The 27,088-nt window shown below is 33.9% G+C and overlaps 4 protein-coding genes and 1 long non-coding RNA gene across 5 annotated transcripts; 2 read left to right on the top strand and 3 right to left on the bottom strand.

Moving 5' to 3' along the window:
• Positions 1-527: 527 nt before the first annotated feature.
• LOC101243175 lies at positions 528-1,825 on the bottom strand. Its single transcript, XM_026837003.1, has 4 exons — positions 1,764-1,825; positions 1,165-1,301; positions 960-1,110; positions 528-717 (listed from the first exon to the last, which is right to left on the bottom strand). The coding sequence occupies exons 1-4, from the start codon at positions 1,823-1,825 to the stop codon at positions 714-716; spliced, it is 354 nt and encodes a 117-aa protein (XP_026692804.1). The 3' UTR covers positions 528-713.
• A 313-nt stretch (positions 1,826-2,138) lies between these two features.
• On the top strand, positions 2,139-2,783 carry LOC104266309. The gene is made up of 3 exons (XR_717491.3): positions 2,139-2,244; positions 2,299-2,446; positions 2,682-2,783. It is a non-coding gene; the product is annotated as an uncharacterized LOC104266309 (long non-coding RNA).
• A 727-nt stretch (positions 2,784-3,510) lies between these two features.
• On the top strand, positions 3,511-7,578 carry LOC100183785 (N-acetylneuraminate lyase-like). Its single transcript, XM_026837002.1, is given in 10 exon segments — positions 3,511-3,744; positions 3,821-3,891; positions 3,958-4,045; positions 4,171-4,228; positions 5,078-5,246; positions 5,486-5,566; positions 5,569-5,630; positions 5,990-6,161; positions 6,827-6,978; positions 7,024-7,578. Coding segments are annotated over 10 exon segments (918 nt in total). The 5' UTR covers positions 3,511-3,682; the 3' UTR covers positions 7,027-7,578.
• LOC100186147 (aldehyde dehydrogenase, dimeric NADP-preferring-like) lies at positions 7,283-16,249 on the bottom strand. Its single transcript, XM_002130431.4, has 12 exons — positions 16,057-16,249; positions 14,495-14,621; positions 13,890-14,121; positions 13,588-13,673; positions 12,906-12,998; positions 11,152-11,260; positions 10,542-10,653; positions 10,265-10,428; positions 9,298-9,464; positions 8,649-8,748; positions 8,250-8,392; positions 7,283-7,751 (listed from the first exon to the last, which is right to left on the bottom strand). The coding sequence occupies exons 1-12, from the start codon at positions 16,089-16,091 to the stop codon at positions 7,701-7,703; spliced, it is 1,419 nt and encodes a 472-aa protein (XP_002130467.1). The 5' UTR covers positions 16,092-16,249; the 3' UTR covers positions 7,283-7,700.
• A 74-nt stretch (positions 16,250-16,323) lies between these two features.
• On the bottom strand, positions 16,324-23,564 carry LOC100175949 (zinc finger CCCH domain-containing protein 13; the record flags this gene model as incomplete). The annotated part of the gene is given in 13 exon segments (XM_002130453.5): positions 16,324-17,199; positions 17,273-17,505; positions 17,762-17,872; positions 19,294-19,575; positions 19,755-19,819; positions 19,948-20,018; positions 20,434-20,495; positions 20,853-20,932; positions 21,181-21,364; positions 21,802-21,916; positions 22,396-22,480; positions 22,677-22,736; positions 23,423-23,564. Coding segments are annotated over 13 exon segments (1,974 nt in total). The 3' UTR covers positions 16,324-16,588.
• Between the last annotated feature and the right edge of the window lie 3,524 nt (positions 23,565-27,088).

Below are 27,088 nucleotides of genomic sequence, written 5' to 3'. Positions count from 1 at the left end.
TTTTCCGTCTACTCGAGGATAAAGTAAGTTACATTCATTCATTCATTAACTCACTCATGTTGTACCTGCTCGGAACCAAATAGCTTACTTGCTCGTAAGACCGTTGTCTACATTTTCTACGAAACAAACAAATTTACATCAACACTGATTTCGACGCTTTAGCGGATTACGTCGTCGTGTGTGAAGAATTAGTAGTAAATAAATAAATAAACAGCTAAATCACTTGCGCCCTTACACCTAAATGACAAAATTTAAATTTTAAAACGTATTGAAGATTGTTTCTTACATCGACAACTATGATATTCGGCTCGCATTCTTGCTAGCCTTAGACGAAAACTTGTATAAAATGTCTTTCGATTTTCATAACATATTGTCCTATCTAATACGCACGGCCAATGGCACACGGACCAAATGTGAGACCCGCCTATTAAATGTCGGACTACCGATTTCCTCAAGCTGACTGTAGTGCGAGAATCGGCAAACTTCTTACATAACAGTTGCTTATCCATAAATACGAGACAGTTGTTGTTTGGGTGATGGTGTATTATACAGTGCACGAGCTGTCTTCTTGTTACCGCGTTTTTTTTGTGTCAACAATAAAATATCACGCAAGTATATATTAATGATGGTTTATTGAAACCAGCCAACTGTATTTATAACATCGGTTTGTTTATTGACGATCTTCAGCTAGCTCTAGACTTTCACTCAGGTCTTCAACTGAAACGGTAAGCACAATATAATATGGTGCTGGGGTGAAATTTGCGTAAAACGGTACTACGATACACACTCAACGACAATTGCTCCAACATATAGTCGTACCCTGTCGTATCTTATGTTGTTTAAATTGTCAGCCATGTCCAATGAGATAAATAAACAATTATGTTTATGAAATGTAATAACCCCGACGTAATTTCTGTATTTAATTTTACCACCAAAACAGTTTTAATTTTAGCTCTTACTGTTTACTGATTTTATTTGGTTCCATTGCCATCGACGACGTGGTCCGGTGGGAGGGTAATGGCGGCGGCGTGGTCCGGAAATCGGCGGATTCGTTTCGGCGAGGACGAAGAGACCTATGAGGAGCAAAAGAAAAAGCGCTGACTTGTTCATCTGCAGAAACGAACATTAGTTACAGTGCACAAGTAATACAAAGCAACCACTTACTTTGTTGACTTCTGAATGAAAAGCTAATTTCGTACCATAGCTCGCCGCTTTTTATTACAGACGTGGTGATATTAAACGCGTAATTGTTTCCGAAGCCCTTTGTCTTTAGTAGAAGAAGTTGCTTTGTTTCAAGAACTCTAAAATGTTTTCGCAGATAATTTGGCAGGAAATATTGGCTTTGGTTTTCTCTATTGAGTTTGCAGTCTGTGATCGAAGGGTTGTTTTGCAAAGTCACATTAGTTAATATTCATTATTCTTATTGTTTGAATGCTGCATGGCATTTGAAACCACTATATCACTCAACTTGTATTGGTATAAACGGTTCTAGGCTATATCCCCCCACGCGTTTTCCCACCGGCGATTAGGGCTATTTCCCCGTAACTATCCCCCCTCCGTGACCATTCCCCTCCCTGACTATTTCCTCCCGGATATTTCCCCCCGTGACTATTTCCGCCCCGGCTACTTCCCCCTAACCCGTAACCCCTAACCCCTGCAACGCTCAGTCTCGAAGGGTTTAATTCAAATTTTGGAATATCTAGCCGGATTATGAGGACTAATTGGCCAATGTTAAGCCTGTGTTGAACATGACTCGTAACTACCTGAGTATATCTTTATTGTTGATTTGTATTTGACGGTATATATAGATTGCAGCAGGTGACATGACTATACTTATTCAATGTATTGTGCATGCCTTATTCATATAAAATATAAACAACACGGGTAATTTGTACAAGTAAAAACGATTTCTCAAAAAGGATGGTGTGTTTATACCAATACAAATTGAGTGATGGTGGTTTCAAATGCTATGCAGCATTCAAACAATAAGAATAATGAATATTAACTAATGTGACTTTGCAAAACAACCCTTCGATCACAGATTGCAAACTAAATAAGGAAACCAAAGCCAATATTTCCTGCCAAATTATCTGCGAAAACATTTCAGAGTTCTTGAAACAAAGCAACTTCTTCTACTAAAGACAAAGGGTTTCGGGAACAATTACGCGTTTAATATCACCACGTCTGTAATAAAAAGCGGCGAGCTATGGTACGAAATTAGCCTTTCATTCAGAAGTCAACAAAGTAAGTGGTTGCTTTGTATTACTTGTGCACTGTAACTAATGTTCGTTTCTGCAGATGAATAAGTCAGCGCTTTTTCTTTTGCTTCTCATCGGACTCCTCGTCCTCGCCGAAACAAAAGCGGATTCCGAACGACGTCGCCGCCATTACCCTCACAAAGGACCACGTCGTCGATGGCATTGGAACCAAGGGAAATCAGTAAACAGTAAGAGCTACAATTAAAACTGTTTTGGTGGTAAAATTAAATACAGGGGGGAGGTTATTACATTTCATAAACATAATTGTTTATTCATCTCATCGGACATGGCTGATCATTTAAACGACATAAAATACGACAGGGTACGACTATATGTTGGAGCAATTGTCGTTGAGTGTGTATCATAGTACCGTTTAACGCGAATCTCACACAGCACCATATTATATTGCGTTTACCATTTCAGTTGAAGACCTGAGTGAAAGTCTTGAGCTAGCTGAAGATCTTCAATAAACCAACCGATGTTATAAATACAGTTCGCTGGTTTCAATAAACCATCGTCAATATATACTTGTGTGATATTTATCGTTGATGCCATCATAGAGAACTAGTATAAAACTTATATATTAGTTGATATAAAAAGTATAAGCCTCAATATGTCTTAAATTAGGAAAGAAATCAGAAAATAATAATGTTTTTAAATATATATTTATAGTTTACGTAGCAAAGAAACTATAGCTCCCTACTTTGTAAATTGTTTAGGTTTTTATTGCCAAACTTCGAAGAGTTTGGATTTAATTTAACCTTTTTTTTCCTTGGTGATTATCCAAATACGGTATACTGATATAAAAACAAAGATAGTTTATGAGAGGTGGCTTGTGCGAAACATATGATAGGAATACCCAGTTTGTGGCAAAAACATAAACTTTATTTGGAGTTATTAACAACTTTCTGTTGTTACGTTCATATTGCAGAGTAAGAGAGACGGCGACCATTGCAAATAATATCCAAATATTTGTTGTGTGTTTGTTATGTGTTTCTTTAAAGTGTTGTTAATTAATAAATCATGATTTTTGGCAATCTGTATTTTGCCAATGTCCCATCTTACCCCACCCTATTATTTATGATTTGGTTTAAATGATATACGCAAGATATTTAATGTATAAGAATTTTAAATTAATATATCAAGTTAAAAAGGATCTAAAAGGCCACTAATTTGCCCAGCAAAAGTAAACAAAGTTTAGAAACTTGTAGCAACTTCGCTTAAATAACCAGAAACGCGGTAACATGATGACAGCGTGCACTGTCTTTTTAATTAAAATCATTACGACACGAAAGTAAACACAACGCGCGTTGCAAATTATTAATAGAGATGTTAAGTGCGCAGACACCAAAGCTTTGCAAGGCAGCAAATTGAAGATATAAGTTATTTTGTTTGATCGCTTTTATTCAGGAATTAAGACAAGTATGAAAAACCCGAACGTTAAAGGCTTAATCGCAGCACCGTTTACCCCAATGAAAGAAAATGGGTAGGCAAATGTTTTAATTTAATACTATTTGATACTTGAAATTTTACAATTAAATTTCTTAAAAGTTGTTATTTAGTGATCTGAATCTTTCTGTTTTGAACGACTACGTGGATCTGTTGGTTAAACAAGGTGTATACAATGTGTACGGTAAGCTACGAACTCAACTTATTTCATTAAAGATTAAATTGCAGTAAACTTAAATTTTGAATTCAGTAAACGGTACAACCGGTGAAGGCTTGAGCATAAATAAAGAAGAAAGAAAACTTGCTGCAGAAAAATGGATTCAGGCTGGAAAGGGAAAGTAAGCTATCGATGTACATTTATAAATAGGATTCATGTTGTATGTTTTTCTATATATTACCAATGTCAAAGTTAAGAAAGCAGTGCAATAAGGGATGTTTAAACACTGGTGCCTTAATTCTGCAGATTAAGATGCATTATTGTACAAGTTGGGACTTGTAATCTCTCTGATACAAAAGATTTGGTAAGTTTTTTTACATGTTTACACCATTTTATTTTAAAACTACGTCACACATTTGGCTTTGTGCTAGTCAACTTCCGGTGTGTAGAAATAAAATGATTGGTTAACACAATAGTTAACACAAAGTTGCATAGAAACTTTCATTCCTTGTTGATTTACCGAGACACCTGTTGGATTTGGTTAAAAAAAGCGTTTGCAATATAACGTGCTGTTTTCATCTACAGTTAGGTAGAAAAGTAACTTGAATATGAACATGATACAGTCGTATTGACTTTGTTAGGACTTTTAATTGTTTCGTCTTTTTTGTATATTAAACTATACGTCCTACTATAAAAATGTCTCTAGTTGACCGTAATCGAACCTATATATCATATATGTTTTTTCACGATGCTTGAATTGTTGTACAGCGTTTATTTGTTCTCTGTAATATGTATGCGCCTTGGGCAGTTTTCTGTTTTACCAAGGCGCTTGCTTATTGCCGTATTGTTTGTGCGAGCCACTTATGATTTATGTTATTAGCACTCTACAACTAATTGCAGTTAACCTACCAATTTAACCGGCTGTGGCAGCATTGTCTTTACCACGTGAAATTAATCTACGATATTGGATTGGTGATTTAAACTCGAAAGCTACAACATTTTGGTAGTTTTAGTATAATTTAGCGAGCATTTCAAATTAGCATCTTATTATTATGATTCTATATAAACATTTTTATTTGTTCAACACCGAATTTTATTACTTTTACCAACAATGACCGCCTTTGCCGAGCACTTTGTTAGACCGTGAGAATACTGAGGCAATTGCATCGTCATTCTTACTTATAATAACTTTATTTTGTCTTCTACTGTGCAGGCAAAACATGCTGCATCAGCCGGAGCTGACGTCATAGCAACCTTGCCACCCTTTTTCTTTGTACCAAAAACCTTGGATGTGTTGGTGGATTATCTTGCAGAGGTGGCAAACCAAATTGCGGACGTGCCGCTGATGTATTATCATATACCTGAAATGACTGGTGTTAACTGTGAGTAACTTGAATATAATCACACACTGTTTGTGCTTTTTACTGGGACTAAAAAGGAAATCTTAACAAGACTTATATATTTACCCTGGCTGCAATAGGCGCGTAAACTTTTAAAGTTGTATCCTATCGCGATTGCGTATTTGCGATCACCTAAACTAAATGCAACCCAGCGATATACCCTTACACACATTGTGACACATATATATCTAAACTACCTTTTATGTTTATCTGTGTTGTAGTGGATATGGAAAAGCTGATTCAAATGGCTGAAAAAAGGATTCCAAATTTCGGAGGAATAAAATTTAGTTCTGGTGACTTCCTGAGTTTGGAAGATGTTGCGCAAAATATGGAGATCAACTTGCACTATGCTATGGAAAGGATGAGGTTCGTTGGTTGTGGTAGTGTATATGCTTGTATTTATTATGACTGAGATACCCACACCGAATTTCGAAGATGTCGCGCTGATCAGACACAACATGAGAATTTCCAGCTTGATAAGCGGTATTCTTAAAACCCCAATATATTCGCCAACGGGGAATAATGAAAGTTGATTTAAATATCGATGTGTGTATGAGTATACATGACGTAACGTAAGCTGGTACAAAACTACATATGATCGATAAAGTTGTTTACATGCAAACTTAATTGCAAGCGGTCACGAGGATTGCAAATGTCAGTTACGTGACTCACCAGCAAATGAGAATAATCATAAGTGCTGGCGTTACGCAATATACCATTTTCAGCAAGTTGCGGCAGCTTACATGCTTGGTTGTAAAGCAGCGGTCGGCAGTACATACAATTACTGTGGAATACTGAACAACAAAATATATAATGCTTGCATGAATGGTGATTACAATGCTGCTGGAAAACTGCAGAACAAAGTCGCGCAGTTTATTGGTGTTCTGATTGATCATGGTAACTATTATATTATATTTATTTTATCAGATTATGCGATATGTATTTTTTAAACTCTAAATTTTAAACTTTTAAACAAGAGAGAAAAGCTGTAACAGATGCCAACGAAGAATAAAACTTGATTGGCAGAATAGCGATTCCAAACAAAATGCTTGTTTTTTTAAAAAAAGAAGTTTTATGCTTTTTGATTTTATGATCTAAGCAACATTTCGTGTCTCTTTCTCTACTTTTTTTTCTATACACACAAATATATAGCAAGGTGGGGTAAGTTGGGACAACCAGCAAGTTGGCACTCTTGTTTTAAATGTTCCTTTGATATTAAACAGACGAAACAGATGTTACAGTATTATTAGACAGCGGACGGGATGTTTAAAATCATTGTTTATTCTGATTAATAAGTGAATTTATTATTAGGAAAATAATACGGAATACTATTAAACGCTTGAAAGTTCAATTTTTAAAATTCTGTATTTTGCCCCACTGCTACAGTTTTAACAGCTGTTGCCTAGGCTAAAGTATTTTATTCTAACAAGCATTGGTTTTGTTCGAACAATAATGGAAATGATCATCTTATTATTATGTAGACAAACACAAATTTTTGCCCGAGAATAACCTATTGAACCCACATCATGCAGGTAGACGTAATATTTATTTTGAAATGGCAGGTTTAGATGTCGCAGTTAACAAAGCTCTTATGACAAAAGTGACTGGCCTTGAAATGGGACCCGCTCGATTACCACTCGGTGCGGTTTCCAAAAAGTCCATGGAAATAATAATTGAAGATTTGAAGAAAATCGACTTTTTCGAATGGGGGCAGTAATGAATGAATGAATGTAACTTACTTTATCCTCGCGTGGCCGGATAATATTCCACATTGCGCAATGTTGTTAAATATTAAATATAAACACCGATGTTTAAACTGTTTTTCCCGAACTGTTGGTATTTTAACTTTTATGTTACAAATTGCCACTATTATACCATACCTAAACCAATTTAGTTTGTTTATTTTCCCATGAAGAGCAACACAAACTGTTTTGGAACTCTTGTTGATACAAAGCCCTTACTAATTAAACCATTTTTTTTCTAATTATTCTAATTACCTGACAATTTGAACAAGTATTCAAGTATTGGATTTATTCATTCTTTATGTATTCGGAATTTTCACACAACATTTATAATCGTCTTAAAATTTAAAGAAAGAAACTAAATACAAGGACGGTTAAACAAACTTCACTGCTACTTTTTCACCAACACAAAATTCCAACATATGATACAAACAAATTAAATATGTTACGGCATGTAGGTGATTTGTACACAAATCGGAAATTTTAACTCCATTTACTTAACACCAGATCATAATTACTTTACAACCAGATTACATTGCCTCTTATCAAAATTATGATATATTTAAAGCCATTAGCGGAATAAGGTAAGGATCAAGCATCACCAGTGTAAGAATAAGGTCTTAAGACTGTTAGAATTACAGTGGGCCGTTTTATAGTTGAAGAACAGGATTTATAAGAAATACCTCAAAATATTTTACAAAATGCTGCACATTCTTCCTCTTTTATCAGTGGTCATCCATCTGATCTAAAAGGACATAAACAAGTAAAAATATTAGACTGGCACCATAGCACAGTTGGTTAGCGCGCCTGCCTTCAAACGGGTTCAAAGCTCGTCATTGCTACCATTGTGCGTGTATGTGTCTTTTGGCAAACACTCAACAGCAATTGCTCCAATCCAGTGGTCACTAATGGGTTGTCTAAATTATCAGCCAAAAATAACAAAAAGAAAAAGTCTCCCAAAAATGATTGAAATCATTTAAAACAAGGTGATACAATCTGCTAAAATGTTGTTTCTGAAATATTAATATTTGAAATATGTAACTTTATATTGGGTAGCAAATCTTGAACCTCACCAAAAAAATTACAAAATCTATTTTTTTGGGATACTACGGCATGTTGCATGGCACCTACTTCCAATCCAAATCAAATTTACTTTAATATTAATTTAAATCTGTACCTAAAAAAGTTGGATTTTTTTTTTAATTTTTAAAAGTATATAAAACATGTGAGTGATATGACTTACCATTGAAAGATTTTTCTCTGTATATGGAGGATACCTTGCAGCCACAAGCGACTCCAAGTTCTGACCACGATAGCTTATTGAGCGCTCATGTGTTAGAGCATCAAAGCTGTACTTTCCATGGTAAGCACCCATTCCACTGTTGCCTGCATGAAAGAACTTAACTCACTCAATTCTCAACAGCAGTTTCATTAGCTCAAAAGCTTGAAATCCTATTTAAAAGTAAACCTGACGTGTCCTCATAAAGTTTTGGTACTTACTATGATGAACAAAATGTTGTTTAATAAAAGCATTTTTAATTTTAAGATTCTGTGTGAATATCAGCCAATTCAGTGTGTGGTGTAATTCTTTAAATACGATTTTGGTAGCTGCAAATATGAAAAAAAATATAATATGTCTTACCCACTCCACCAAAGGGTAGATTATACGCAGCTGCGTGCATTAATACATCATTTACTGTAGCACCACCACTTGAAGTGTTGGAGAGCAGTTTTTGAACAACCTGAAGAAAAATTCAATATACTTAACACATTTGAAATGATCAGTTTAACACTTAGGGATAAAAAAAAGATTTAAAAAAATCTGTTGACCGACTGCCACCTATTGGTCTCTAGCAACACAGGTTCTTGTGCTAGCGAAAAAAACAATCATTTAGACATTTGTTGTTTGGGAAAGTTGCTACAAAACTGTATTTCCACTAGAAAACTTTAATTTGTCTGCAATTAATGTTCTTACACAAAATATACCCAAAGGATTTATTAAAAAATAATTTCTGGGTAATTTACTACCTAACTAATTTTTTTTAATTATTGACTCCAAAAAACGATTATATCACATAAAACCAGATGGCGTCATATGTTGAAAGTTGATACCAGGCGATTTTACATTTGTGTGTGAACCCTTGTCAGACGATAATCACTTTCTGCCATTGGCAGCGTTTTATCGGCGGTGGTGTAAGTATTAAAATAAAGAGGTTTCAATTTGTTAACGTAGAAATTGAATAAATATTTCTGTCCTGACTTACACAAAGTAAAAACTCATTATAAATCACCTTATCTGATTTTGCAAAGATGTAGAAGGCAAGTGGTTTATCGCTACCATTAATGATTTCTATTGCTTCGTCCTCCCCATTAACTGCAAGCACTGGTAGGATAGGACCAAAAATTTCTGAATCCATTATTGGGTCACCAATGTGTACATCTTTGTAAACTGTAGGTGCTGTAATAAACATGACATTAATGGGTTATAATAATAATTATAATTGTAAAACAAATCACAAAGCTGCAAATGAGGTAACTGGTTACTTACAACTTACACGAAATGCATGATGCTGCGAAAATGAATGTCGTGTAAGTTGGGGAAATAAGTCAATGACACGAGGGGTTGCTAATGGAGTTAGCGAGTGTGTGTTGCGGATCCAGGACAAACTCGCACTGATCCCATGAGCGACGTATAATGTAAAGTGTAACACCTTGTCTTGGAAATTTAATTGCTTGCAGATGTTTCAAGAGTGTATTATATTTTATTACACAATACAGTTTGGATTCTCTATTTTACTGACACTAATGCTTTTAAAAACACACCCACAGCTTTTATGCTTTTGCGTTTTTTTTCTCGAAGCCACTAGCGATAGTAATTGGTGGTGTGTCCTTTGGCAATACATGAATACACTTACCAGACATTGCTCTAACCCATTGGACACTGATAGGTTGTACAAATTGTTAGTCATACCAAGTAAAAATCACAGACAAAGACAGTTGCGCATGGTATAACTCCTAAGCATGCAATAATAAAAAAGTAATAGAACTGAACACATTCTTATGCCCTCGCATGTTCTTTTTCTTAGCAACATCATTTCCTTAACAACATTAAAAATAAGCAGAAATGACACCCCAATGTTATGCCTATGCTGCGTTGTGAAGTGTCCTGGTGTTGTCACTCTGAATTGCTCAATGATCACAATATACATATACTGTATGTTTTTTTTTAATGTTACATTTTAAGATGATTAAACTTACCAATATAACGAGTTTTCTCATTCATGTCTCCCCCTACAACCAACTTTTCCTTAGACATCCCAAGAATAAGTTTTTCAATTCGTTGAAAGTTTCTTGCATTTACAATTCGTGCCAAGTCGGGAGATTTCTGTGGATCCTCTCCATACATTTCTTTAATCGTGCTTCTGTAATTTTAAAATTATTTGAAATTATAAATGCTTTTCTCTTTTTCTCTATTTTGTTTCCTAATTGCATCAGACAACAAGTGCGTTTGAAAATACAAAAGTTTTGTACTTACTTCAATTTATTAAGAAACTCTTCAAGCACATGTCCATGGCAGAGAACATAATCTGGTGCTGTACATGTTTGACCCAAGTTCATGTACTTACCCCACGCCACTCTCTTTGCAACTGTATAAAAAGTGCTTTAAAAAGAAACATTTTTTAACAAAAATAACGGAATTTTCTTACTTAAAATCAGCTATAATTGTCTGCTCATATTTGTAATTTATTGTGTAACAATTGTTATCTATACTGTACGAATTGAAACACGAGCATGAATTAATTTAAAATTTGATTAGTTGCATTTGGTTTCCGGTAATTCGTGATCATTGAGATTAAGTTTCAAGAATGCAAGGAAACAAGAATTCATCCCAGACAGGACAATCTTCAGTAATTGCAAACGTGTTTTATGATATATATTTATAGAACTAATTCCTTTAGACCCCACTTGCTTTCGGGGAGTTATGCTACTCATTTAATTACCAAAATGGGAAAATAAAGTCCTTTTAGAATTATCGAACTCCAGTTAAATATAGGTCCGGGTATGGCTAATTAAGAATGTAAGATATATATAATTAAAAAAGGATAAAAAAAGGAAAGATAAAATAAGTTCATTTCATACGATACCCAGATCAAGGTTTGAATCTTTGTGAACATAAACAGGGGATTTTCCACCAAGTTCCAGTAAAACAGGCGTCAAATGTTCAGCAGCCGCCTTCATTATGATTTTACCAACCTGTTTGAGAACAGAGCTAAGAATTTAGCTTAAGTAGTAAAAAAATATCTTGAAGAGAGTTGTTTGACCTTTACACACAGTGACAATAACATGCCACAAAGCTATCATTAAAGAAATACAAACAAACCACTCTATTTTTAATAGTTTTGGACTAATAGTTTATTTAAAATGAATACTAAAATCAATAAAAATAAATATAATTATTGCCATTAGTAGTGTTAGTGTAGGTCTGTAGGACTATAGAGAATGTGTTTTGTGCATATTAACTACTCTGCACTAACTTAAAAATGTTCTGTCAGTGTATGTTTCGTTGTAAATCCATTTTTAATTAGGAGAAACAACTGACGGGTAAGTTATATTGTAATTCCAGTAAACTATGTCTATTACTCTATTTTGATGTAAATTTTCCAAAAATGAAATTTTACACAAATTACAGAAAAAATAAAACCATTTTATGAGTAACTCTGCTTCTTTGTTTCAAAACTTAGTTCTCACTCCCAAACGCTTTGCACCCTGATAAGTTCAAGGGTGAAAACGAAATTTAATAGTTGCGACATTGCTCCCTTGTTTGATGCAAAAACAGAGCTATGTTTGTATGTTGCGTAACATGATGTTGCACGTTTAGTCCGGGAATTTCGCGAAGCTTGAAACTAAAGCTACCAAAAGTAAAAGCCAGGTAGCAGGTACCTATTGGTTACAATTACAAGGCATGTTCATTACTGTAACTCAATCCTTATTATACATTATTCAGCGTGTAAATTGGTAGTATGTCGTAACAGACAATATGTTATTCAATTTGGCGAACAAACATAACTAAGATGCTAGCAGTAAACCTGTTGCGCAATCAGAGCTAAAATACAAAATTTGTTCAAACACACATTCACGCCGATTTCCTAAATTTCTTGAGTATGCAGAGCGCACCTGCGTGCGTTGACTATGACGTCATTGGATATGTGCTGTGCCATAGGTATTTTTTTCTGCAAAATTGGCAGCATAAACTTGACACTGCCTTTCTTACAGTGGCCTGTAAAATAAATGTAATTTGCCTGTCAACTTAAATATGTTCCAGAAGTAAAACTGTTTAATTTTACGATGTTTTCTTCAGCCAAGCAGAATGCTTGTTATGAAATAGCAGGGAGTCGCACATGAATTCATTGCATTGTAACAGCGAACGACATGTCAATTTTTTGACATTATAGCAATTCACATGTCCATTACTTAGCCTACAGGTGCTTGAAAACAGATATTTGCCCTTTTACGTTTGCAATAAATAGTTTACTGTATGCGCGTGAAAGAAACATAATACTCTCCTGCTTTGGTGGTTGGTATGTGACCACTGGACAACTAAGGCGTTGGAAACTGGGTATGCTGCATACCATGTAAATACTTTAAAGTATGCGCTGAATTTGCGCATGCATGCACCACTGTTTACCACATAAGCGTTGTGTGTTTGAAGCAATGCTTCCTTGGTTTGGTAACATGTTGGTAGCCATTTTTAAAAATAAATGCTAACTAAAGTAACAATACACTACTTTAATTAGCATTTATTTACTACAATGTTCACTGAATCCTTGTATAATATAAAATAGTTAAATGCACAGAAGACAAAAATACTCGTTTATAAAGTTATTATCAAACCACTCACCATGGACGAACCAGTGTATATTATCTTGTCAAACTTTTGTTGGAGCAAAAGCGTTGTTTCAGGAATTCCTCCAAGATATACTTTGAAGCATTCCTACAGAAAAGCAAAAATATCCAACAAAGGAAATTCTTAATTCTGTGGTTCTTGGGCAAGATATTCCTTTTCCTACTGACCATTAGCCTTACCAACTAGGCCAGTCTATTTTCAAGTTGTATAAATATTCTTTTTTAGAACAGCATTAATATATTGGAAACACTTATAGGTATAAATGATTACTTTAAATATGTATGCCCCAATGCCCTTCATTATTTTGTGTGGCTTAAATTTTGTAGCTGATCAGAATGCGTTCCACCAACTCAGTCAATATTTTGTTGCACCTACTCATTCAATATTTACCCATTTTCAACATAAATTAAGTAAACATAATGTTCAAACAAAAACAAACAAGATGCAAGTGCTGGTTACAGGCACAGCAACAAAATAAACTTTCTCAACTTACAAGCAGTGGCACAGCCAGAAAAAAACAAGGGAGGGGGGTTGGAGGTTTTACTCAAAAACTTTTGTTTCAAAACCCAGGTGAACCTGGGTCCTAAACCCTAATACCCTGTCCAGTATTGATGTATTTGTATTGCTCAGACCTATGTAGTATTGTAGTTACCCGACAACAAGTAACATTGTGTACCTTATCTAAGTATTGTGGAATAAGTTTGGCAATCAAGTCAGCTGTAACAGGAGAAAGCTCCGATGGTTTGATGATTCCACAATTTCCTATTAAAATTAAATCACTTTTATAAATCCTATGAAAGGCTGTGTGCATCGGCCCAAAAATATTTTTATTTAAAACAAAAAAGCATGAAAAATAGAAAAAACTACAATAATTACGTTAATGCAGCTAATTATTATTTGTACAGTCCGATAAAAAAAATGATTTAAATTTAAAGGCATACTTGAGTTACGTAGGTACATAGTCCCCTACTGATTCACCTGAAACTATCACTGCAACCAGCTGATTGAAAAGAAGTTGAATAGGATAATTCCAAGCACCGATTAACAACACAACACCAAGTGGCTGTTTTTGTATATACACCGTGTCCATAAGTTGGGGGAATGTTTTAGATGGATAAGTTGGCTTGGACCAAGCATGAACATTGTTTATAGCATAAGTTGCTTCATTTTTTGCCACAATCACCTCCGTCATAAGCGTCTCAAACTTTGGCTGAGTTTTATAAATTTATTTTAAACCAACAATCTTTCCATGGCTAATTATTATAATGTATGAAAAAATGCGTTTATTACCAACGTTATGTCTGCCATGTAGCAAGACTTCATCAGGGAATGTAAAGCAACAGTAAACACGGGAAAAAACATAAAAGAAAAGGAGAAAAAGCCAGTGTTTCCTTATCCAATAAGAGATGACTAAACCTCATAAAACAAAGAACTAGTCAAGATAATCGAATAAAAAACAAATATTTAAAATAATAGAAAAAAAATACGTATCCTATATATTAGCTGAATCAAACAAACATATTCCAGATAATTGAGTAAGCATACAGTATACAGTAAAAAAAATAATAAATTCATTTACACACCTTTCTAAGATCCTGTTGCAAGGCATCAACAATTGCATCTTCCTGTTCGTTTAATAAATCTATAAGCCGGTTCAGCTGCGCAATCCTCCATTCTATTGGCTGCGTTATACCAGTCTGGAATGCATGTCTGAAATAAAAAGTTGGTTTGACAAATAGGATACATTTGGTCTATTACTTTAGTTTCTGTACTATCCTGCTTGATAGAGGCCCTGCTACCTCAAGGCAATATTCTATGGCCCAAAACGTGTTTGAGATTAAAAAAATGTATTTATATATATAATATATATATACATTATATATATTAGTATCTGAAAAAAACACATTAATGTCAACCCCCTTTAGCATTTAGAAAACTATAAAATAATGCATTTTAAAAAATTATTTACACCTTAAAGCGTATATATATAAATGAATATATATATATTTATTTTTTTGTTTAAAATACTATATATCATAAACCTAGGTTACAACAAAATACTAAACTCAAACATCACTATTGTGTTTCCTGACAAAACAAAAAGTATTTAGTATGATCATTGTTTCTAGGGGTTTATTACAAGGGAATGTATACTCATTGTACTCGTAATGTAAATAAAGACTGGGTTCGTTGGGTTGTACAACTAAGATTGCGATTACAATGTGCAAGAAGAAAAAACCTTGAAGAACACAGTATTTCAAGAAAAGTGGGAAAGCGTATTTTGTTTGTGAGTGTTATAAAATGGCCCAGTGTCTCATTTTTTGTGCAAATATTGCTGTCTGAAAGAAATACAACAACCATTGTAATAATCTATCCGTTTTCTATAAACAGTAGTTCTACACATTAAAACAATTCAATAAATAAACGGTAAATTATACCAAATGTGAAAAGGCATTTCTTACTGTGTGTAACTTTGTAGGTGATAGCATGCGAATTACTACGTTTGATTTCTACGTTATACATTGTTGGGGGGTTAAAAGTAGGGGTTAGGGTTGGGGCTTGGGGTTTTCCCTAGCATAAAACAGAGTGAAAAACAAGATTATAACGTGCTGTAACGTTCGTAATATGTCACTACTGTGACGTAACAAATGGCTATTGTGACGTAATATATTGTCAACCTTACGCAAGTCAGGCGAATTACTGTGACGCAGCACATTTTTGCGCATTTTTAAAGTTAATTTTCGACAAGAACCCTCGTTATTTTTTTTGAAAAATTATACAGCGGGTATCAGGGAGACATAGTGAATATTTTGAGACCAAAATTTTCACTGGTCACCAGCGGCAGTATTACTGTAGACTTCAAATGTCGGTAATACACAACTATGACGTAATAATCTAGCTTTATTTCATGACGACTCACACGGAAAAATTAGGTGACGCAGCACGTTTTTGCAGATTTTTAATGCTAACTTTTTCTACGAACGCCCAAAAATATACACTTGGTACTACAGAGCCCCAAAGAATATTTTAAAACCTAAATATTCATTGGCCACCACATAAAATGGTAAAGAATCACCCAACATTTGGCAACATACGCAAAATGCATTTGTCTAATAATCTGAAACATTTGTCAACACATGTTTACCTCGTGTTTGATACCAACGCTTTGGCAGGATCCATTCCTTTCTTTATGTTATAAAATTACTGTACTAAAATAAACGATGCAGACTTGCTAATTATTTAGCTGCGATGACGGGATAGAAACGACTAACGTTGTGGAACTGGCTGCCTTTTTCTTACGCACTGTCATGCGATAATGACAATTATGACATGCAATTTTTAGATTTCTTTGAACTGCAGATTTAGATTTCTATAAATTGTAAATCAGTTTTCAAGCGCTGTTAAGCAAGTATGCGTTCAGAACCGAATTGTAATACGGTATTTAACAACAGTAACCGCCTTTGCCATACAGCAGTGTTTCTTTACCAAACATAAAAAAAACAGACTCTTTGTTTATTATCATAAAAATTATCGATAGCAATAATAAACCTGGCTTTAAAGCACTTTCGCCCAGTTTTTATCATGAGAGGCAGTAGCACTATAAGACTAACAATAAAACAACTAATAGTTGAATACTGTAAATTGTTAATTTAAACTTAAATTGAATAATTTTTTTATCACGTTGTTCCAATTCTCCAACGTTTTTCCTCCATCTCCACAAGTTGCCTTCGCTGTAAAATTGCCTTATTTTGTTGATTTATTCTTCGGATGCGAGCATCAACTTCTTGCTCATCGCGAAAAGAGCCTTTTCTTTTTTTATTTTCAAAAGTAGTCCGATTTTTGTGCGTTACATTACCAAGGCGTGATTTCATTGAAGTCGATTTCAGTAATGGGGGCGAACTTTCTTCCGAAGACTTCACTATAACTGAACTTCTTTGATTTTTTATTGAAACATCATCTGTTTTACTCTTTTCTCTATCCCATCCCACATGCGACATAATTATCATCTTTCCTTCACTGCAATGTTCTCGGTTGGCAGCATTCATGGTGTTGTGGTCTCCTTTCCTCTTTTTAGAACTGGATTTTTTTGTAAATGTGTTGTTTGCATCAGTTTTGACAGAATAAAGATCAGGCAATGTATTTGTTTCAAAAGATTGTTCTGGCATTGGTAACCCAAGACGGTCTTTAACAGGTCCTTTTGATCTCAAAACGTTTTTACTAATTTTTAGACCATTGTGTGTAGATTTGATGGTTGTAACAAAGCGGCGAGGTTCCGGTTGTGTTACCTCTGAAAAGAAATAAACTTTAAAAAACCCTGCATGTTAACAAAATATTTGTTAAGAATTCAAGATATTTACTACCTGGGTCCAATTTTTCATTTTCTTCTTTTATACTTTCCATATCACTGACTTCTTCAGCAATTTCAAAATCATTGAAATCTTGATCACTCATGTCTGAAAACGCTGTCTCTTCCATACAATCATCATTGGTGGTGGAAGATTTTTGAGACAAATTCTCGATAATCTGTCTTTTCTCTGTAATTGTTGAGTTTGGAGCAAATTGGACAACACTCCGGTTAGTACGGCCTTTGTTTCTGTGAATGTTTTAATTTTAATTGATAACTTATTTTTGTTGGGTTTATTTCAAAAAACAAATTGTAATTCTATGCTTGCAAATGGTTTTATGAGAAGTTGCTTTAGCAAATGATTTTCTAACTTAAACAATTTAAGCCTAATATCCAAATGTGGTGGACCAAATACTAATAGTAACCACTGTGTTAGACAAAACACAGTTAAATATATATTTACATTTTGTTATAAGGAATGCTTACTATTCACTACACTACATACCTCTTCGATGATACGCTGCTTCGTATCTTTCCTTGTGTGGCTGGTTTATTAACAAACCCTTCACGTTCTTTTTTCTTTAGATGAACTGAAGATGAACAACCAAGAACATCTCTGCAATTAATAAGAGGAAACTCAATAATAAGTCATTTAAATTTAATAATTTGAAATAATAAGCTGCAAAAGTAAACACTGATAATAAGTAAAACAGTGGAGCATAGCTCTTTTCATAGTTCTAATAAATAAGCACATTCTATTCAAAATGACTAATCACTAATCATGCAGTGCAAATATATTAAAGCTTATGCTTAGTTTAAAACGTTTTGTCGGGACACATCTGAAATTATCGGAATTAATTAAACTAATCCGTAACTATATGGTTTTGAGTCAAAACATTTATTCTTAAAAGTAGGCAAATATTATACATTGATTTGAGTCAAAATATAAAACAATAAAAAACATAGAATCTTTGATCCTTATGGCCACTAGGTGGATAACACTTTAATATAAAGATTCATGGCAGTTATGGCACAAAAGTTCCAACCACAGCATACAATGTTCAAGCTATGTGCTGCCACACATACTGAAGAGTCAGTTGTTGGGTTGTTTAGGCATGACACTTAAATGTTAATTGATCTAACGTCTAACCTATTGGTCACTAATCGGGCGTCCAGTCAGCCATAGGCGTAAAGTTTTACTAAACGTTAGGGTTGCAAAAACCAGAAAAAAAGGAAGTCTTTGCAACCCTTTGTTTTCGGTTTGCAACCGTTTAAATATGTGCTTTTTAAACGCACATACAAATGTAAACGTATTCAGAAATACTTAGGGATGAGACAAATTAAAATTACGCGGGTTCGACGAGTCCGTGTAATGAGAAACGGTCGAATCCGATTTCCCGGCCAGTGCTGTCACAGTTGCTATGTCGCATTCGCCTTTCGTCAAGCCCGCACGAGTGTGTGGTTATCTTACAAACGAAGACCCGCCCGTCGGAAATAGTAGGTATCCAGAACGAAATATCGCGGAAATAAACTGCCTAAATCGTTTCCAACACTGCTTTATATTTATATACAATGGTTTCCTCAGGCAAGCAGCATATTTATTACGAAATAGTAGGGATTCCCACGTGGATTCATTGCATCATAATAGCGGTTGTTTGAACCTGGCAATTGATTACGACATAATAGCAATTCACACGTTGATTATTGACTTCATAATGGTGATTCACACGTGAATTATTTAGCAAACAGAAGTTTAAATACCAGTTGAACACACTTGTGTAGGAATGACGCATCGGTATTGACATATTTAACGAACGTAAACGAAGTTTGTCCGCAGTAATAATGGCGTCTTCGTTTGGTCGAACGTAATTCCTTACGCATTATTAGTCTGGGGAAAATCAAAGGGTTGCCAGGCAACCCTGCCCCGTAACTTTACGCCAGTACAGTCAGCTATACATACTAACTTACACATAGAGAAAATTCAGAATCACCAATGGTACGTGGCCTTTATTAATCTAATAAAAACCAAATGTTTACCTTGTAACAATAATCCTTCCAGGTGTATCCTTATTAAGTTGAACACCCAACGATGGTTGTGTGTTTGAAATGCTTGTAGAAGATTCTTCTAATAAACTTGCTTTTACATAAATGTTTCCATTACCAACACGATCATTTGAATGTTTGTTACGACCTCGCCTTTTTAACTTTTCTCTCAGATCAGGAAACTTTTCAGGAGTGTTTCTCTTTTTATGCAAGTTCCTATGCTTCTGTGGTGAGCGTGATCTGGGTCTTGTGAGGTGACATACTTTGTTTGTAGGACTGGTGAATAAAAAAAACAACTTTAGAATGTGTTAGACAATGGCCTACTTAATCTTAAGTAGGCCATGGTTAGACTATTTACATCAAATTACATGGAACTTTATGCTGTAAGATTATTGACATTAGTAAGCAAATAAAAGAAAATTATAAACTGCAACTTTTATTTCAGTTGAACCAACCTGGATGTGACTTCTGGTCGATTTGTCTCAAAATCTTTTCCAGAAGTTGATGTTGAAGTTCTTTCCTATTTAACAAAATCTGAAGTAACTTTACTAAATATATAAACTATGGCTGTCCACCTGTCGCAAATAACATATTGTAGAAAATGCTTAAAAAAACAGGTATTAATAAATGTTAACAATTTAAAACTACCTCATTATCGGAATCTGTAAGGAAACTGAGATCTGATGAATGAACACTGTCCTTGTCATCTTCAACATTAGCTAACAAAACAATGATTGGTGAAATTTTGTGCTTTATAAATATGGACTTACAGCATTTTTTTTATAATTATTTGCAACTGTTTGTATTATCATCAGAATTAAATTTGCCAAAAAGTAGTTTAGACCAAAAAATAAAAGAAAATAGTTTTTAAATGTTGATGTTACAGTTTTATTGCAATCAGTATTCAACCGATCATTTCTATTTTTTTGCAAAATACTAAAATACTCAAGTTTGTATATCTTAACCAGGCTGATTGTTAGAGGTAGAACTATATACGCAGCCCACGTAAAAAAGAATACATTTAATAAATAAATATTCTCAAAAATGTATTTTGATAACCTTATCAATTGAAAAAAAACAACATATTTCAGCACAGCAGTAAGCACCATTTATCAATAAGGCATTGAAACATACCTGTCTGCTTATACTTTGAGCAGTTCTCTTCTCTCGGTTTTATATTATTGTTCTCCATTGTACTGAAAATATAAAATTTTATTAATTTTCGAAAACCTGTTCGAAACAATTTGGAATCAATCGAAAAATTTTTTGTCATGTTTTAAACCTAAACTTTGACTGTTTAATTTTACCCAGACTTTATAGTTTTCATTGTAATAACTCTTTAAAAAAACAGATCTATACAAGAATTACAAATCAATTGGTAAAAGAATATTTGGACTGGGAAAAAATAACTATATAAAAAGTATAATATATATAGGATAATATGTATGTACATGAATTATATATTAATTTAATTGACAGTTCATGTATTACCAACATTACCAACATAATTGTTCACCCACTTTAACAATAAACAAGAATGCCAAAAAAATTACCTTTCCAATTTTTTTTCTCTGTGAAATGAATCTTTCTCTTCTATGTTACCATCGCATTTGGGATTTGTTGAATCCAATTTCTATTAATGGTGATAGTAACATAATCATATAAATTTATGCTAAATGACTTGTACCATGATTTGATTTACAATTTTTTAGTGAAACTGAGTAGAGTTCAGGAAAGTCAAAAAACAGCAAAATAAACCATTTATATGCAGTGTTAGGCTGTATTCTGTATAACATATAAAAAGCATAAAGTAAACACAATTCACAAAAAAATAATTCCTCCGAAACAATTTTGTTTACATTAAAAAGGGTATTTATGTACCTTCTTGTTTTGCAACTCTTCTCTGGCTTTAACTTTATCCTTTTTTTTCCTTTGTTTAATAGTTTTCTTTGTTTTATTCTTATTTTGTAGCTTTTTATTTGAAGTTTCATTACCACCATCCAGAAATTGATCAATGGCATTTAAAATATCATCTTCCTCAGTTTTAGAAACTTCTTCAGAAGATCTTAAAATATTTTTTTTAAAAAATAAGTTTAATATACACATTACACAATACTTAATTGCTTAACCTTACTGTTTAAAAACATATTACGTTAAAAGCAAGGATTCACAACATCAATTTCTTTCTGCATACGCTTTTTAAATTGGACAACATTTTCTGTCAAATTGTTTCGAGTAACATTGTTTTGATTGTAAATGCCCTTCATGTCAAAACAATGCTTCTCTATACTTATACATATCGCGGATGGACATCACGCGTACATTTTAGAAAGAAAAGACAAGTGTTTCTTTATCAACGATCATGAGCAGACAAAAGTGTATTCCTACAAAATTGTATATGAAATTATGAACATGGATTTTAACAAAGAATAAACAATAAAAAATTATGTGTGTGTGGTTTGACACTAATCAAATAAAAAAACATGCAATTATTAAAAATACCTTCTGCTGTTACTACTGGAACTGGAACAGTCACTCCCAGATTCTTCACTGTTTGAATCTTGGTCATCATTACTCTCATTCGAACATATTATATTTTGAATTTCTTCTTCAGCAGCTGAAATAAAAATGTTCAGAAAATAAACCATTTAAAATGTTACTACTTAAGTTTTTCAAAAGTTTGAACCTAAAGCTTCCATATGGTTGGTAATTAAATACACTTTGCTACTCACACATCCTAAGGTGGGCCACAGAAAATTGTGAAAATAATTTTTTTAGTTAACTTATTATCTAGATTTTGGCTCTTATGTTTTTGACCAATCAACTTCATAGCGCAAAATTTTTAAAAAGGCAATACGGTTTGAGGTAAATAATTATATAATTATATATTATTTTAAACTTAAGAATCATATTTTCTAAACTATAAGATCATATTTTTTTAATTAACTTGTTATAAAAAAGAAAACGTTGTGGGAGGAATGAGAGGAAATATCGAGAAATGTTAAAAAAACTCTTGAGTGCCAGTTTTATTAACATATTATTTGATTGTTGAAAATGAAATAAAAATTAACAAAACAATTTATTGAAATGTTGTACCAGTATTAGGATCTGGAGTTAAATTAATAAGGTTGCTGCTTTTGGGTGGCTGTAGTTTGTTGAACAATTCATCACCTTCAACTTTCTGTACAAGAAACAAAAATAACATTAACTTCTACTTAATCATCGATAAACCATTCCTCATATATCAAACATTTTGAATAAAAAAACTTGAAAAGCGTTTATAAAATGAGACAATAAGTAAATTTAAAAAAAACTTTTTTAATCCTTAATATTAAAAATTTAAATTGACTGATAATCTCCCTAGAAATACTTCTTACCGATTTTTTAATCCCAATAGTAGCAAGAGCAGCCTGACGCAGTGCTAACAACTCTGAATCCTGCAAGCATTGAACATGCAAGGGCAAAAATTATAAATTGATCATTAGAAATATGCTTGGTAATCCAGCCATAATACACTTGGGTGCTATTAAACAAGGCATAAAAAATTACATTTATACAACATGAAAAATATATATTCATACAATTTCATCTTGTAATTTTTAAACATTGTATATATACCATGTGGTTTAAACATTATATTTAAAATCCCTAACTTTGATGAGTATATGTAAATAATATGTATGTGTTTTTTTTTATTTTAAGGCATTAAAAAGCAGCGAGCAATGTGTGCATACAGTGTTTTACACAATGTAAAAAAAATAACAAATATACAATGGGGTTGCAGGGTCCAGCCCCCCCTGTAATCCTCCAACAAACTGAATATAATTAAACAAGACTAGTTTAAGTAATATTATGTTCATAGAACTTTATGCATTCATATGGTTTGTGAGAGTTTTAAATATTTATAGGCGTATGTAATTCAAATCAAAGTTTAGGCTGAAAACCTGTGGTGTTTAATATTAAGTTAAGTGCGTTGTTCAACCTGGGCAAGTATTGTAAACTTGGACTTTTACTTTAAAATACAAACGTAGAAACACAAGTTTACGTTTTAAACGTTATTTTTTAACCGACAAATACAAAATATATGCAGTATAATGAAACACAAGAATCATGTGTAATTTACCCCTATATCATCCATCGTTGCATCAGTTATAACCAATATGTGTTTGTGTATGAACAATTCGGAAAGGATAAAGAAATGCTGCACTGCAGTACACCGACTATTGTTGTTGTACTGTTTCTGAAGATCTTATTCCTTCCTATTCGTCGCACAATTTACTTTTGGCTTCAACAATTTTTTTTTGAGTGACGCAGATTTCAGCACGAAGTTGTTATTCAAATTTAACAAGAGAGCTAAGGACTAGGTTGATTAATGCAGAGCCACATGCCCCGCCGGGCGTGTTTTAGTCAGAGCCATAGAAATACCGAGTAGTCCAACCCATTGTTACGTAAAACACAAATTGAACGGCAATTTGGTTCCAAAATAACACAGTAGGTATAGGGAAAATGTATGTTTTTCGGTAAATTACAGAAAAACTTGGGCCTAAAAACAAATTTAAAGGTTGAAAAATGTAAAAAACATGTGTTATTTGTTTTCTGTGTTAAAAAAAGTCAAAAATTAGAATTAGAAGCGGTTGATTTGCGACATTTTAGCCATTTAATGTGGCTAAATTTATACATTTTTTCTAAAAAATGTTTGGTAAGGTAAATAGAAGCTGTTTTACATCTTCCCACAATAGGAAAACACAAACAAAACTTAACAAGTTCGTTTAAACCCATTGTCAAAGTCACCACTTTTGCTCTATTTTGGACACCTGGCGCATTGTGCTTATAAACCTAGCTTTTTCGTCGAACGTTTGTTCTCGTTGTTGTATATTGCTACGCTTCTTTTGTACACATCTTATTTTAAATTCTCGCACTTACTTGTAGCGGTTGAGTGTGCTTCGAGCATAGATCACAGATATAGTACAGTGGGGGAAGATGGGACGCACACAGGCTATTGCTCAGTATTTCCCAAATGATGACATATTTGTGTGATATACTTTTTGGCGCCATTGCGCATGCGCAGTAGATGGGAACAAATACAATATGAGCTCTAATATATACCTACCAGCTGAAAAACGTTAAAAAATATTACTAAACACATTTTGCAGCGTTTCAAGTTATATTATTTCTACCATCTGTACTGTTGGTCTTGCTATGCTGTGCCGATAAAAGTAATGAAACAAACAAATCACTTCATTCTTACACTTGTCTCTTTTAGTATTGGCCTATTTTGTGAAGCAAAAACAAAGAATACAATTCGCATTTAGCAATGTTTTTTTTGATGAACTAAGGCAAATATTTAGTTTCTGTTTTAAACAGCATACTTTACAAAGTAATTTCACAATGGATGAGAAAAGTATTCCCATCAAAAAAATATTAATTTAGGGCAAAAATGAATAAATAAAGTAATATTTTTCTCTGGACCATTTTTTAGTGGGAAAGCGTAAAACAGCTTCTACTTACCTTACCAAACATTTTTTGGAAAAAATATATGGATTTACCAGCCTTAAATGACTAAAATATCACAAATCAACCGCTTCTAATTGTTCTTTTAGACTTTTTTGATACAGAAAACAAATAACACATGTTTTTTTACAATTTTTAACCTTTAAATTTGTTTTTAGGTCAAAGTTTTCCTGTGATTTACTGAAAAACATGCATTTTTCATATACCCACTGCGTTATTTTGGACACAGAATGCCGTTCAATTTATCTTTTATATTACAATGAGTTGGATTACTAGAGAAAATCGTGTGACGTAATAAGCATTATGACGTCAAACGTTTAGAGCAGCGCTTTGCATGCAACACGGTAAAATATTGTTCAGTGCGAGAATAAGCAATCTGATATAATATAGTAGGATGAGGGAAGATAGCAGGGACTAGCCTTAACCCCATTCCTTCTGGGTTAAAGGCAGGCGCACTAACCTCTTTGCTACGGCATCGGTGTCGTAATCTATTTGTTCCCATTGATATATTTTTACCGGGCGCATGCGCAGTAGGTCGAAACAAACACATTGACCAGCACCCGGTCCAAATTTATTACGACTCTCTGCTAAAAACGTTCCAGACCTGACTTTTACACGTTAAAACTTCAGTTTTTGATTTGAAGTCATCAAAACTGTGACTTGGTATGTTATTTGTAGCCACTAGCATGTTATTTTTATTGTTATTTGTATTCACTAGCATGTTATTCTAATCGAAATCAAAAATATTTTTTGAGTGACGCAGATTTCGGCACGAAGTTGTTATTCAAATTTAGAGCTGAGGACTAACAAAAATAATTTCAATTCATTCATTCATTCATTCATTCATTCATTCATTCATTCAATGAAATTCAATGAATGAATGAATGAATGAATGAAACTTACTTTATCCTCGCGTGGCCGGAAAACGACAGTTGTTATCACACGGGTTTAACACCTCGTGCCAGCTTACGAGTTACCATGTATGTTCCTTTGTGGGTAATTATTTTTTTGGGACTTTTTTTGTGTATGTCTGATAATTTTAGACAACCCGTTAGTAACCACTGGGTTGGAGCAATTGCCGTTAAGTGTCTTGCCCAAGGACACATATATACGCACACAATGGTAGCAGCGTCGAGCCGTGAACCCATTACCCCTGGGTTGCAGGCAGGCGCGCTAACCACTATATCACGGCGGTATTACCATCGTATACTTAAGTATGCGATGGTATTACCCTTTTTGCATGGTCACTTTTATGCGCGTAAGTACTCTCATATTTACTCGCAAACGCTTATGACGTTATGCGTGTTAAATTTGTTTTTGCGAGTGAATATGCGAGTACTTACCGCATAAAAGTGACCATGCAAAAAGGGTAGGCTATATGTTACTTTGTGGGTGATTTTTTCATTTTTTTATATATGGCTGATAATTTGGACAACCCATTAGTGACCACTGGGTTGGAGCAATTTTCGTTAAATGTCTTGCCTAAGGACACATACGCCCGCAATGGTCAGGCCTTGAACCCATTACCTAATGGTTACAGGCAGGTGCGCTAACCACTACGCCACAGCGTCGGACTTGCTGCTCAATTTCCATTTTGTTTCTTATTTATATGTTATTATGATTGTTTTATGTTTTATTCCAATGTTTATTTATACTGTGATGTGTATTAATGTAATGCACTTGTTTCTAAATCCTACATAAGTGTGCACTCGAAACTGTTTATTGTAAACTTTGGTGGAATTTCTTTTTGGGGGTTTTGTTTTTTCATCATGCTCCGGGCGCCATGTCATGCTCCAATCTTTGGATAAAGGCCGACTCCCCCCATTGTACGGGTTTACGCACACTTTTCTTCCAATTAGAACTTTAATATGTTTTATAGCCCCCACTGAATATACAGGATCGCTGGTTGGGTTATATGACTCCGTGCTGATCCGACTTCATATACAGGCTTCAGCGGGGTGCTATATCTACTGTAGTACTAATTGCTTTTATAACCAGAAACCAAACAGTTCATGATATCTTGCTATGTTTTATTCCTCTTTCTGGTATACAAGTACACGATACGGTATCGGGCAAAAGCTTACTTGACGGCTGGGCAAAGGCTCGTAAGAGCCCGCCATGAACCTAGACTGACCTCGAGGTCTCAGTGCCGATAGTGGTTTCTCGTTATTAGTTATTGTGTTAGGGAAAAGGCGAATTATATAGCGGACAGAATCACGTGACAGCAGTGTGACGTCATGCGATAAAAGGGAATCGATTTGGGCCTGTCATCGGCTGA

Source organism: Ciona intestinalis, chromosome 12 (assembly GCF_000224145.3).
Source record: "Ciona intestinalis chromosome 12, KH, whole genome shotgun sequence".
NCBI classification, from domain to species: Eukaryota; Metazoa; Chordata; class Ascidiacea; order Phlebobranchia; family Cionidae; genus Ciona; species Ciona intestinalis.
Note: the sequence above shows the minus strand (reverse complement) of the source record. Positions and strands in the feature narration are given on the sequence as shown.

Excerpts from the sequence above, each read along its gene's own strand:
- LOC101243175 (XM_026837003.1), bottom strand. The coding sequence starts at position 1,825 with ATGTCACCTGCTGCAATCTATATATACCGTCAAATACAAATCAACAAT. Across the intron at positions 1,302-1,763 it reads AACAATAAAGATATACTCAG|AGTTCTTGAAACAAAGCAAC; the intron begins GTAGTTACGAGT and ends AAAACATTTTAG. Across the intron at positions 1,111-1,164 it reads TTCATTCAGAAGTCAACAAA|ATGAACAAGTCAGCGCTTTT; the intron begins GTAAGTGGTTGC and ends TCGTTTCTGCAG.
- LOC100186147 (XM_002130431.4), bottom strand. The coding sequence starts at position 16,091 with ATGGATCCTGCCAAAGCGTTGGTATCAAACACGAG. Across the intron at positions 10,429-10,541 it reads GAGTTTCTTAATAAATTGAA|AAGCACGATTAAAGAAATGT; the intron begins GTAAGTACAAAA and ends TTAAAATTACAG. Across the intron at positions 7,752-8,249 it reads CAGAGAAAAATCTTTCAATG|ATCAGATGGATGACCACTGA; the intron begins GTAAGTCATATC and ends ATGTCCTTTTAG.